At 39.0% G+C, this 14287-nt stretch overlaps 2 protein-coding genes across 9 annotated transcripts in view; both read right to left on the bottom strand.

Moving 5' to 3' along the window:
- Window positions 1-14287, bottom strand: part of LOC123510428 (potassium voltage-gated channel subfamily H member 6-like) — a 699140-nt gene that overhangs the window by 342915 nt on the left and 341938 nt on the right. The window lies entirely within an intron of this gene.
- LOC123510429 overlaps window positions 8462-14287 on the bottom strand; it is a 31365-nt gene continuing 25539 nt past the window's right edge. Inside the window, exon 2 of the mRNA XM_045265615.1 lies at window positions 8462-8753. Coding sequence (XP_045121550.1) covers window positions 8730-8753 — 24 coding nt within the window. The 3' untranslated portion in view covers window positions 8462-8729. The remainder of the gene's footprint in view (window positions 8754-14287) is intronic.

The following is a 14287-nucleotide window of genomic DNA, read 5'->3' as shown; positions in this document are numbered from 1 at the left end:
AAAACTGCCTCTTGGGAAAATTTTCAAATGATTATTGTTTGTGATTTTTTTTTTTTTTAGTTTTCAATAAGACAATGATAAAAAAAAATGAACGATGAAGTAAGTTTGGTGTTACGTGTATGAAAAAACGAAAGACGGGAGAATAATATGGTATTTTTTTCAGTTTGTTTTTTCATTACATTTTCCTTCTAGACGATTTCTATATACACTTTTGTAATTATCATTCAATAAGAGGACAACCCAAAATTGAAGTAAAACAAGAAAAAATTATAGAATCTACCTGTTTTCTCTTGATTATCTTGCCTTCTATACCTTAACATGATGAAATACAAACCCTCACCTTTCATAATTGTTTCAAAGTGTCCCCTTTAGCCCATAAATTCCTTGAAAAGCCCACATGGTAAAAATAATAAAAAGAATAAAAAAAAATTCTGGGACACATTTTTACCTTGAGATTTGTGGAAGATTAGGCCATTTCATTGACATTAGGAAGTGTCTATGGAGGTCAGAAGATTAATGGCCTGGTTCTACTCTACTACTCGCTAATGTTCTTGTACTACTCGCTAATGTCCCTGCACTATACTCGCTAATGTTCTCTTGTACTACTCGCTAATGTTCCTGTACTACTCGCTAATGTTCCTGCACTATACTCGCTAATGTTCCTGTACCACTCGCTAATGTTCCTGTACTACTCGCTAATGTTCTCCTTTACTATTCGCTAATGTTCCTCTAGTACTCGCTAATCTTCTTCACTACTCGCTAATGTTCCTGTACTACTCCCTAATTTTCCTGTACTACTCGCTAATGTTCCTGTACCATTCGCTAATGTTCCTCTAGTACTCGCTAATGTTCTTCACTACTCGCTAATGTTCTGTATTACTCGCTTAGTAATGTTCATGTACCACTCGCTAATGTTCCTGTACTATTCGCTAATGTTCCTCTAGTACTCGCTAATGTTCTTCACTACTCGCTAATGTTCTGTATTACTCCAGTTTCCCGCCGATCTGTTTCCCAGTTAGGTGTTGAGAGATGAGGCACGGTGCTGGAGGAAAAGAATCGAAGAGGATCTGGGAAGAAAAAGTTTGTGTGACTAAAGTAACTTGGGATTCCCCACATCATTCAGGGACTCATCTCCACTTTTCATCTCCACTTCTCATCTCCACTTCCCATCTTCTCGTCTCATCTTCTCGTCTCATCTTCTCGTCTCCATTTGCATATTAATTTCTCCGGATAACTGTCTAGCTCCTTCAATACCTCTGAGAACCGTCCGGCTTGAAGCGATGTCTCTCTCTCTCTCTCTCTCTCTCTCTCTCTCTCTCTCTCTCTCTCTCTCTCTCTCTCTCTCTCTCTCTCTCTCTCCATTTTCCCTTCCATTTCTCTTTCTCTTTTCTCTCTACCCTTCCATTTTATCCCTTTCTATTTTCTCTCTTCCATTGTCCCATCTCTCTCTCTCTCTCTCTCTCTCTCTCTCTCTCTCTCTCTCTCTCTCTCTCTCTCTCTCTCTCTCTCTCTCTCTCTCTCTCTCTCGACCCTTGGAGAAAGAGAGGAACGGATTTAATTCTATAGACAGGTTTTATACTTTGGGGTATGGCCAGCTGCGTCACTGTTAGCCTGGGTAAGGTTACATAGCAGGAGGAGGAGGAGGAGGAGGAGGAGGAGGAGGAGGAGGAGGAGGAGGAGGAGGAGGAGGAGGAGGAGGAGGAGGAGGAGGAAGAAAGAAAAACAGAAAGATAGGAAAACAAGGCGAAGGAGGATGAAAACAGAGAGAGAAAAAATGGAAAACAAAGTGGAAGAGGAAGAGGAGGAGGAGGAGGAGGAGGAGGAGGAGGAGGAGGAGGAGGAGCAAGATAATAAAGAAAACGAAAGATAAGCAAACAAAGGTGGAAGAGGACAAAAATCGAGAAAAGAGTAAAAAATAATTGGAAAACGAAACAGAGAGGGCGGAGAAGGAGGAAGAAAGAGAACAACAACAACAACAAAAACAAGAAAAGAAAAAGAAGGAGGAGGAGGAGGAGGAGGAGGAGGAGGAGGAGGAGGAGGAGGAGGAGGAGTTCCCGGAAAAGGAAGAAAAAAGAGGAAAACATGGAGGAGGAAGAAGAAAAGAAGGAAAAAAGATAAAAGGAAAGAGAAGGAAGAAGAAGAATAAAAAGAAGAGGAAGAGAAAAAGGTAGAGGAAGAAGAGGCGAAGGAAGAGAAGGAAAATAAGAAAAAAAAAACATGATACAAAAACTTGAAGAAAAACAATATTATTTTCTAGAGACAAAAAAATAAAGGCAATTAATAAAAACAAGAGGAAAAGTAACAGTGGTCTTAGCTTTCCTCTCTCTCTCTCTCTCTCTCTCTCTCTCTCTCTCTCTCTCTCTCTCTCTCTCTCTCTCTCTCTCTCTCTCTCTCTTTTAACCACCCCATTTCATCCTCTCTTCATCTGTTTCCGTTTCTTTCCTCCCTTTAAAATCTTTCCTCCATCCTTTATTTTTCCTCCTCCTCCTCCTCCCTCTTCTAATAATTTTCTCTCACTAACAACCTCAATTCTCCTTCCTCAGTTACGCCTACCATGCTCTTCACACTTCCTTCTTTCTTCTCTTCTTTCCTTCCTTCCTTCCTTCCTTCCTTCTTTGCTCCCTCTATCCCTTTCCTATCTCGTTTTTCTTGGCTTTATTTCCTGCCTCTGTCATTCATTCTCCTTACATCGCCCCCCTCCTCTCCCTCTCTCTCTCTCTCTCTCTCTCTCTCTCTCTCTCTCTCTCTCTCTCTCTCTCTCTCATGTCAGTACTCGCTATCTCCCTCCTTCCTTTTCTCCTCCTTTCACTAACTCATTTATCTTCCTTTACTTCCTCCCTCATGGATTTTCTTTACACTATTTTCTTCTCTCCTCTATCTATCCACCTACTTGAGTGTACATGTGTGTGTGTGTGTGTGTGTGTTTATCTATCTGTCTATCTGTACATTTTTTTTTCTTTTTTTCTGTTTATCTATTCCCTACCTATCATTAACACTGAAGCTTATCTCTCTGAACATAAATAAGAGAAAGTTGTACGCTAAAGTAATTAATCTCACTGGCAAGGCACTGAAAGGAAGGGGAGTTTTACCATATATCAAAACCAAGTCCTTTATTCTATTATCATTATTACTCTGGCCCTTTGTAATATCGGTTTTCAGACTCAAATATTTCAAACTGAAGGTATATTTAGTGATTTTCTGTTAAGTACGGGCAGTGTCGCAGTTCAGATAGGAAGTGTTATGACATCCGTTTCAAATGTTATACTGTTTGTCTCAAGTATTTCGTTTATCTGTCTGTAAGTCTCTTCCAATCCTTCTTTTTCCCCTAGCAATTCTTAGCTTCATGGTGACAAACAGTCGTACAATACAGAACTCTACAATTGTCTCTTCTAATGAGCAGTGGATCGCTGCCCAGTAAGCGTCCTTCACTATGTAATCGAGCCCAACCATGAGAGCAGAGGGTGGCGCAGGAAAGACCGACAAACAGACGAACGGTATCAAAGGTCCGTATTTAGAAACGCCTTGCTCTCTCACCACGACTATTTCCAAGGGCCACAGAGATGATTAGCGGGGTCTTCAAGTGTTTCTCTAGTTTATAATATAGAAATTTTGTCAAAATTCCTCTAGAATCGTAAAAACGCCTTTAAAAACACAAATTTTTCATCACAACTATTTTCGAAGGCCGCAGAGATGATTAGTGGGGTTTTCAAGTGTTTCTCCAGTCAATAATGTAGAAATCTCGTCAATCTGCCTCTAGAACCGTAAAAACAACTTTAAAACTCTTTATCCTCTTACCACGATTTTTTTCCTAGGCCATAGAGATTATTTTTAAGTATTTCTCCAGTTTATAATATAGAAATCTTGTCAATCTGCCTCTAGAGTCGTAAAAATAACTTAAAAACACATGTGAATTTAAATAAAATCCCTTTGGAATAGTGAACGTGAATCACAGAATTGTTTGAGAATACGAGCCAAGGTTATCGATGTCAGCCTTTGAACTCCCACGCGATGACCCGCAGCCATTACAAAGGAACGTCATATAAGACAGATGAGTTTTTTTTTTTTTATACAAATAAGCTTTGAAATGGATTTTATGAGTTCTTCTAACCGTGTAAGAACAAAACAGCTCTGCCTTCTGATCTTCGTAAAGACAAAAAAGTTACTTTTTATGTTTGGTAAGAAGCAGGAGTTTAGATGACGTCAGGGATGTTTTTATATACTAATAAGACTTTTAAAAGGATCTTATGAGTTTTTCAATGCGTAAAAATAAAATTGCATTGCTGTTCTATTCTAGTAGACTTAAAAACGATAACTCTTTTAAGTCTAAGAAACAAAAACGTGGGCTCAAAGAAAGCAATGGAAGTGTTTATATACTTGCAAATTATAACTAGATTTTCACTCATAAACACTGCCTTCCTTTATCTACAAGAATCCAAAAACATGCCATGCCTTTGTATAAAAGTAGACTTTGAAACAGAATTTTCTTTTAAAATTGTAAGCTGAAAACCACACTGCCCTCCGCTGTGGCGAGAAGGGAGAGCCAAAGGAAAATCTTTCAGGTCGTAAATCAATATGTAACCCATCAAGAAGCGAACTGGTGTACTCGTTTTTTGTATCGAACTCTCATTTTCTGTTTGTTTTGAAAGGGAAACTTAGGCAAAAGGAAGAAATAAAAACAAGTCACATTCAAAACTCGAAAGAATTAAACATATATATTCCTTCACATCTGCACCAGTTTAATCACGCGAGGGATTGGCTCAGTCTAGACACCCATGACGTGGTGTATCGTGATGTTAAGAAAAAAAAAAAAAAAAGAGAAAGGAAAACATTATTTATCAGAGAAGTAATCGCGGCCTTGTCTGAGACTCGGGGCCACGTGATTAATTACAGGTGAACTCAGACATGCGTGTCCTGCTTGACATGTTTCTTGTGGTCAAATATCAGGTTTTCTCCATTAGTGTGCCTGGACCTGCTGCCTTGTTTCTTTCAGCAGCTGACCCACATGCACTGTTCGCCTCCGCCAACTAACTCCTTCATTACCATGACGTGTTTCAATATAAATTTTGTCTCCTATATGATGATTTTATACAGCTTCAGAAACTTATGTGGAGATTCAACTAGTGATGACTCTGGCCATTAATTTTCTGACCTTAATACACTCTAATGTAAATAAAATCGTCTAATCATACCCAAAACTCCGGGTAAAAATGTGTTCCAGTACCGAAGGGTTTAAAATAAAAATAAGAATATATGAATGCAATGAATATATTGCATTTCGCTTTCATATTTCTTTTTTTTTTTACTTTCTACACAATTATTTCAAGACGCAAGCACTGATTTTAACATTTCTGAATATGTACTCACTCTGTATACAATTTCTATAAACATTTACTCTCTCATAATAACACTTGAACACATCTGAAGACAATATTGACTTACTTGCATTTACATTTTCATTCAAAACACCTTCTACCTCTTCTTCTATTTTTACTACTACTACTACTACTACTACTACTACTACTACTACTACTACTACTATTACTACTAATAATACTACTTCTACTACTACTACTACTACTACTACTACTACTACTACTACTACTACTACTGTAACAACCCAAACAAGACGCGGAAATACGAAGGTCTAGTGTATTTCCGGAGAGCAGCCACGCACGAGATTCAAGGAAATATACTACCCGTAACCTCTCTCTCTCTCTCTCTCTCTCTCTCTCTCTCTCTCTCAAGGTCACAATACTCCTGCACTTCCTTCTGCCACACACACACACACACACACACACACACACACACACACACACACAGAAAGACTCTAATTATAGGTCTTACTTTATTCCTTCCGCTCCAGACCTTCATGACCTCAGTGCCTCACCAAAGATCCGCAGGAAAAGGTCAGGATACCGTGAAATTGTCCTCCATATAAGGTCGAGAGTTCAAGGGTCCTTAAATAGGTTAAAAATATACAAGGAAAAAATCTAATCAGGAAATGTTTCGTGAATATTCATCGTGTTTAACTAAATTCGTCTTTTTTTAGTTAGATTTATTTGCTGTTTATGTGAATGTATTGCTCGTCATTGACATATCATTAGATGGGTTTATTAAGGATATATACAATGTCTTTACTCAATTTTTTAGTAAAGAGTAAGATTTTTTATTATTGTTGTTCTATTCAAGTCTTTATGCATTCATGTTGTTTCTTTTTAAATTCCTCACTGTAAAAGCCTCGAGTTTCATACAATTCTGGCCTAAAATAGATTAGTCCTACTAGTTCCAAGAGACTTAACTTTTTCCGTGTTTCTCTTCCCTTGGTTACGCAAAAGTACTGTAAGAAACACGTAAATAGAATTAATAGACAATGTTTTCAAGAATGCAAAAACTAATTATCTTTCTTACATATTATTGTTTGGGATGAGACAATGAGATGAGTATTTTTTTATTCTTTGTGGCTCTCCTCTAAAAAAAATCTGTAAAAAAACTAAAGTGTTAAGTAAGGTCTAAGGTGAAAAGGCGCCTCATTTCATACAATTCTGTCGTGACCGTGAAGTTGCAGTTTTTATAATTAAGTCTGCTATTTTTGCTTTCTCTTTCTCTTTTCTTTTCTTTTAATTATTTTTCTTTTCGTTATTCTAAATGCATTTCCTTTCTTCTTCCCTGTTTCCTTTTCATGTTTTTTTTTTCTTTCTCTCTTGTCCTTTTGTTGCCTCTTTTCTTTGTCCATTTATTCTTTATCCTTGCCTCCTTCTCATTTTGTCTTATTCTTCCCTCTTTCTCTCTTGTCTGATCATTATTTCACCTTTTTTCTTTCTTGTTTCCTTTTCATATTTTCTCTCCTCTCCTTTTGTTAATTTTCTCGTTTCTTTTTCTATTTTCTTTTCCTTGCTTCCTTCTTATTTTGTCTTATTCTTCCCTTTCTCTCTAGTCTGCTCATTATTTAACTTTATTTAACTCTCATTTTCTTTGTTTTCTCGTACTTTCTCTACTTTTCTTTTCATCTTCCTTGTTTCCTCATTATTTCGTATTTCAGTTTCTCTTATCTTTTCGTTACTTCCTTTTTTTTTCTTTTATTCCTTCATTTGATTAGCATAGCGACAATTCCGACAAACATTGGTCGATCTGGTACACTTCCAAGAGACCTGACAGATTCTAAGAGCTAACTAGCACGCTCACTTCACGCACGAAATTCTATTAACTCCTTAAAGTACCATGACGAGTTTCCATATTCCTTCTACTTACTATTTGGTGATTATATACAGCTTCATAAACTCATGTGGGGGATTAAAATAGCGAAGACTGTGGCCATTAACCTTCTGACCTCCATAAACCCTTCCTAATGTCAATAAAATAGTCCACTGCTACACAAATCTCAAGGTAAAAATGTGTCTCAATATTGAAAGGACTAACTGTAGATATAACGAAAGAAAAGCTTCTATATAAAATGAGAAGGAAATGAAGACACGCAGGTAATACAAAGCCACTACTATATACATCTAGGTAGAAGGACAAGGCATCATATATATATTTTTTTTTTACCTTTAAAGCTGAATAATAAGATCCACGAGTATGTATGTATAAATATACGAAAAAAAAATGTATAATCGCTGACATTACTATTTATGTACACTTTCAAGGCTGGCAAATAGAGAAAGCACTCATATATGCCATTTTCACTATCGCACTGACTAAAAATAAATCAAAACGAAAATGAAGAAATGTTACTCAGAAGGCAAGATTATACCTGAGAATTAAATACGTCGTCTCTACTCATAATAAACTAGAAACATCAACATAGGTAAGAGAAATACACCTGGATACTTATTAAATTATTTCTTCTATACTTAATTAGGAAACTCTACACAGGGAAGCCAAGAATATGTACACCTTAATATACTTTCGTTCATCTGGAGAAACTCATCTGGATACGTATCAAATCACCTCTTCCTACTAATGCAGTGATAAACCAGCCTGTGTTTACGTCATCACCCCTGGGAAAGATGTGTCAGGGAGATACTTAACGTTTGACACTTTACCGCTCATCTACACACATAACATTACCCACAACACTTGATTAGAAAAATATACACAGGTAAGCTAAGAATATGTACACCTCAATATACCTACGTTCGATCTGGAGAAACACACCTGGATACGTAATAAATGGCCTCTTCCTATGCTTGATTAGTAAAAGTATACACAGGTAAGCTGAATATACCTTCATTCATCTTCGACACATACTCAATTAAGTTTTAGCCCCTTCAGTACCGGGACACATTTTTACCTTCAATTTTGCGAACGATTTGACCATTTTATTGACTAGCAAGGGTCTATGGAGGTCAGAAGATCAATGGCTAGAGGCTCCACTATTCTAATCCTTTCATAAGTTTCTGAAATTGTATAAATTGAATAAATAGTAAGCAGAATGAATAATGGAAACGCGTCAAGGTACTGAAAGGGTTAAACAGGTGACTAAGAAACTTAAATTAGAACCTTTCCTGACCTTTACCTCGCATTAAGCTAGAAAACAAAGAAGATACACTTGCAGTATATTCACTCTATGCATCTAAATACGTCACCTATCTCCCATCCATACCAAATAAAAAAAGTAACAAAAACACTCATACTACATCCATTTCCCGGACAGGTAAACACGAAAACATCCCAATAACACACCTTAACACGCCTTAATTAGTACTCACAACACCCGAGGGAGCGAGTCATTACCAGCACAGCACAACACTCACCTGGAAAGAGACAGAAAATAACACGTTAGCTAAACCATTCAACATAATCACAATGCGTCTTAAACAGAGATGGAAAATAAGGAAGGGGAAGAGTTGTGTAATTTGCCAAAACACAGACTGCTACTTGTGATTCTGGAGATAAATTGGATACACTTCAGGTCTCACTTAACAGACAGTGGCCATGCGATACGAGCGAGAGAGAGAGAGAGAGAGAGAGAGAGAGAGAGAGAGAGAGAGAGAGAGAGAGAGAGAGAGAGAGAGAGAGAGAGAGAGAGAGAGAGTGTGTGTGTGTGTGTGTGTGTGTGTGTGTGTGTGTGTGTGTGTGTGTGTGTGTGTGTGTGTGTGTGTGTGTGTGTGTGTGTGTGTTCCCTGCATCTCATTGACGCCTTTTCGCCACTCAAAACTTATATTTCCTTCAATTCATTACTCTGAATGTATTGTATTTCCTGCATATTTTAATCTTTCGTACTTTTGCCATAGGAAATCATGTAACTATAAATGAGAGCGAGAGCGAGAGAGAGAGAGAGAGAGAGAGAGAGAGAGAGAGAGAGAGAGAGAGAGAGAGAGAGAGACGGCACATTATAATTAAAAATAGCGACTGGCCCATCTCAAGGGAGTCAAGTTAATATCAACAGTTTTGTCGCGAAATGGAGGAAATGTTGGGTAAATGCGTTTAATTGTTCGTTGGAAGAGGGACGGGCGTCTGACAAAAAGCCTGACGGTGAGGAAGGGACGTGAAGAGGGAGGGAGAGCAGAGCGAAGAAGAAAAGAAGAGAAAAGGAAAACCGGAAGGGTGAGACCACTAGGGAATGAGGAGGAAGTGAAGGAAACACGCATAAAAGTATGGAAACAGACAGACAGACAGACAGACAGACAGACAGACAGACAGAGAGAGAGATAGAGAGACATGTTAATGTATGGACGGTCAGACACAGATAAAAAATGAAAGGCTCAAGAACGATACGAGAGAGAGAGAGAGAGAGAGAGAGAGAGAGAGAGAGAGAGAGAGAGAGAGAGAGAGAATGCATCGATAGAGCAATGAAAGTGTCTCTTAATTTTTTCGAACAATCTCTCTCTCTCTCTCTCTCTCTCTCTCTCTCTCTCTCTCTCTCTCTCTCTCTTAGTCATAAACCTGGTTTTACTTGCTTTTACTTCTTTTTAAATGTTTTTATTTATATTTTTTGTCTTAGCTATCTGTTATTATTATTTCAGAATGTAATGCATCATTTTTACTCTTATCTATCATTATCATTTTCTAAATCTAATGCATTATTTTTACCTTTTTGTATGTTAATAACTCATGTAAAGAATAGCCATTGTTAATGGAAAGAAAGTGATTCTGATTCTCTCTCTCTCTCTCTCTCTCTCTCTCTCTCTCTCTCTCTCTCTCTCTCTCTCAACACGACCTGATTGGATAGGTTACAAAATCATCGTCTCTCTACCACCTCGCTGCATTCTACAAGTCCCCAACCACCACCACCACCACCACCACCACGACCACCACCACGACCACCACAACCACCACCACCATCACCACCACCACGACCACCACTACCACCACGACCACCACCACCACCACCACCACCACCACCACGACCAGCACCACCACCACGACCACTACCACCACCACCACGACCACCACCATCACCACCGCCGCCGCATCCTCGACCACCTCACTTATTTCACAATTGCTCGATCTGTCAGGAGGGAAATAGCCTTCAACAAGCGAACGTATTGAAGAGCATCTCAAGGTTCGCAACGAGTTCCAATACCCATTTGTACTCTCTCTCTCTCTCTCTCTCTCTCTCTCTCTCTCTTCTCTGTCTGTCTTACATACACACAGCTGGCATACACACAGCATACCCGGGCATATATTAGCATATCTTGGACGCTTAAACATACGTCGCTCTGTGTATGAGAGAGAGAGAGAGAGAGAGAGAGAGAGAGAGAGAGAGAGAGAGAGAGAGAGAGAGAGAGAGAGAGAGAGAGAGAGAGAGAGAGAGAGAGAGAGAGAGAGCATATCTTCATCCCATTATTGCGTGTGTCACAGTTGCATAGCGGCGGTAACATACGTGCGTCAACATCACCGTCACCGTTACTGCCGCAGACTGGCCTCACACCAACACACTAGACGCCAACCACATCAACTACCAGCACCAGCGCCCTTAACAGCCCCGCAGCGCCCCAGCCAGCGAGGGAGGAGCCACGTCTTCCTATTAGCTGTAATTGGTGGGTTTGGGAAGGCGCCAAATCACCAATCACTCTGGGAGGCCAATCACACTTGCTCTCTTCGTCCTCTTTAACAAATGAAACTTTAAGTCAACTTTTCCCTTACATCAGGAATTTTTCAGCGGCGGGAACAAGCTATGAATGGGAGATAAAGTTATGAGGAATAGACTCCATTTGTTCGCTCCTCCTCCTCCTCCTCTTCCTCCTCTTCCTCCCCCTCTTCCTACTCTGGTGTCTATTTTGTCAACAAGTTAAAAGGTGAAAGTCACGTAGCAACACTTTATAGGAAGTTTTTTCGTGACATGGCTAAGGGAAATATTATTCTCACCTCAGACACTTCACTGGCGGGAGGTTTTCATGCGAGTGTCATTATAAATCGGTGTGCTTTCATCGCCCGCCTCATGATTCTCCTCAGATTAATTTATTCGGTAGAGTGAATAGGTAAATATATGGATTATGTATTTTTGGTAGCAATATAGTACTTTTGGGTAACATTTTATCGTGAATGAATAATATAACACGTGGACATTCGTTGAATTTATAGTTTTGGTGTGTAGTATTTAATTTTTTGCTCAGCCAACCAGTTTTCCTGCACATTTACCTAATTAAAGTGCGGGATGTGTTTCCTGGCCGCTCTGTTTCTGAAGTTGCCACAGATAAATTTAAAAGCTGCGTCTGTTTAGCTTTGTCCTGTTCGTTTATTTTTTCCTTACTTCTTTTTTATTTCCGTGTCAATGCCATGAGATTCTCCTGCTGTCATTTCCTTTATTTTTAATAGAAGTAGTAGTAGTAGTAGTAGTAGTAGTAGTAGTAGTAGTAGTAGTAGTAGTTATTGTTGTTGTAGTAGTGATAGTTTTAGTAGCAGTAGTATTATCATTATCATTATTATTATTTTTGCTAAAGTAGAAGTAGTATTGTTAGTATGTTGCAATATACACAGATTTTATACCTACAACCAACTACTCGTATTGTATAATCTTAAAAGCAAAAGCATCATCATATCACACTAATGTATTCTGTTGAGTATCATCAATTTACCAGTCAGTCCACCAAACTCTACAGTAAATTGACACATTACCTCAGTACTCATCACTGGTACACGTTGACTCACCATATCACACTAACACTGATCAATTAGTTCAAGAATACTTAGAACTACTGTATATCAATATTTGTACCAACCATACGTTCCCTCTTAATTGAACTCACTCCAACAAAATGATGCAGCATGTCTTCATAACTCATTAACTATTCTGATGCAGCAAATGATCATGAAATACACGCGTTACTCACTACATTAGCTTTGGTGATGGTAAACAGCTAAAAATATTCCTATCCTATGAATGTCCACGTCTTCACAACTAATTTATCATCCCGATACACCAAGTTACCACGAAGTACACGCATGACTCGGCGCATCATGAGGAGTAAAGGTCAACACACAGCTAGTTGTGGTGCCTAAAAAAAATCCAATAATCTAAAGGAGAAAATAATCATAAAATATTTGCATAATAAAGTACATTAAGATTTGTAAAGGTAATCACACTACTATTAAATGAAACCCAATAATCTTCATAACCGATTTACTTTCTAAAGGATGAAATCATTATAAAGTACTTGCATGGTACAATACATTAAGATTTTTAAGGATAAACACACATCTGGTCTTAACAAGTAAATGAAACCTAATAATCTGTTCTCAGTCTTCATAACCGATTTACTTTCTATAGGATGAAATCATTATAAAGTACTTGCGTGGTAAAGTATACTAAGATTTGTAAATCTAACCACACATCTGGTCTTGACAGATAAAACAAACCCAATAATCTGTTTCTCAGTCTTCATAACTAATTTACTATTCTAAAGGAGGAAATGATTATAAAGTACTTGCATGATACAGTCCATTAAGCTTCGTAAAGGTAAACACACATCTGGTCTTAGTGTCTGAACAATTCCACTCCTGCAAGTCTCCACCATCAACATTTGGTCCACATTACACATTCCTTTCCACCTTGTTGTCTTCGTACCTCAAAGACCGGCCACTGACAGCTCTCACCGCTGCTCTTTATATTGTCTTTCAAACGTCATGTCTTCTTCAAGGTCACTCGGACGTATGGTCATCATTACACCAACTCGGCCAATCACCTCACCTGTCTCAATCAACCTGTCACTCGCTCTAACGAAGAACACTTGAATTAATATTAGACATGAGTTGCTGGACGCGCCTCTGCAGGGATACAAAGGAACGCAAAGGGAAGACGCAACACAACGCAATAGACCACTTTTGTCCATATTTCCCAGAACGGTCAGTATGAAGGTATGTAACTAGTGGGATGTTGATGTAACTTCTAGAATCACACACACACACACACACACACACACACACACACACACACACACACACACACACACACACACACACACACACACACACGCGATACGTAAGAGGATACAAGAAAACTAGCAGAAAAACAGGCGATATTTAAACAGTCTAAAAAGAAGAGTTTCACCAAATGGAAATATTGATATCTATAATGGACTGTAGAGAGAGACAGGCTGTTCGTCAATGAAGGAAACAATGAATAAATAGATACGGAGGACTAAAACTGTAGAGTATTAAAAACTGGTATATATACCCACACACACGCACGCACACACACTCACACACACACACACACACACACACACACACACACACACACACACACACACACACACTTATCTATCTACACATTTCGTAAAAGAACCCTCCACGAAAACAAACAGAACGTCTAAGCAACAACTCAGGATTTGGTAATGACCTTCAAAACATTCTTCCCGAAACATGAAGGTCAGTACATGAAAAATCGAACACTCCCTCAAAACACTGTGCTCTCTCTCTCTCTCTCTCTCTCTCTCTCTCTCTCTCTCTCTCTCTCTAATATTAAACACAACTCCACATACGTTCACTAAATCCAATAAGGTAAACCTATGTCTGTTTACCTGATATTGGGCTCATCCCTCACAGCCCCCCTTTCACTCCCCTCTCTTTCCCCAACCTCCCCTCCAGCACCACCCTCACCCATTCCCCTCAAGCTCCTACCCTCACACACTCCCCTCACGTCCCTAACCACCCAGCAAACACCTTAACTGGGCCGCCATTCCTTGCAGGGTACAACACACACCTCCACCCGCCCCACTGCCGCCTCCCAGTGCGTGATTTAGGTCAGAGATGCCATCCGTCAGAGTCAAGGCTGTAGGTACATTTCACACACACACATACACACACACACACACACACACACACACACACACACACACACACG

This window comes from Portunus trituberculatus, chromosome 29 (genome assembly GCF_017591435.1).
Source record: "Portunus trituberculatus isolate SZX2019 chromosome 29, ASM1759143v1, whole genome shotgun sequence".
Taxonomy (NCBI): domain Eukaryota; kingdom Metazoa; phylum Arthropoda; class Malacostraca; order Decapoda; family Portunidae; genus Portunus; species Portunus trituberculatus.
This window is presented reverse-complemented; position numbering and strand designations above follow the sequence as displayed.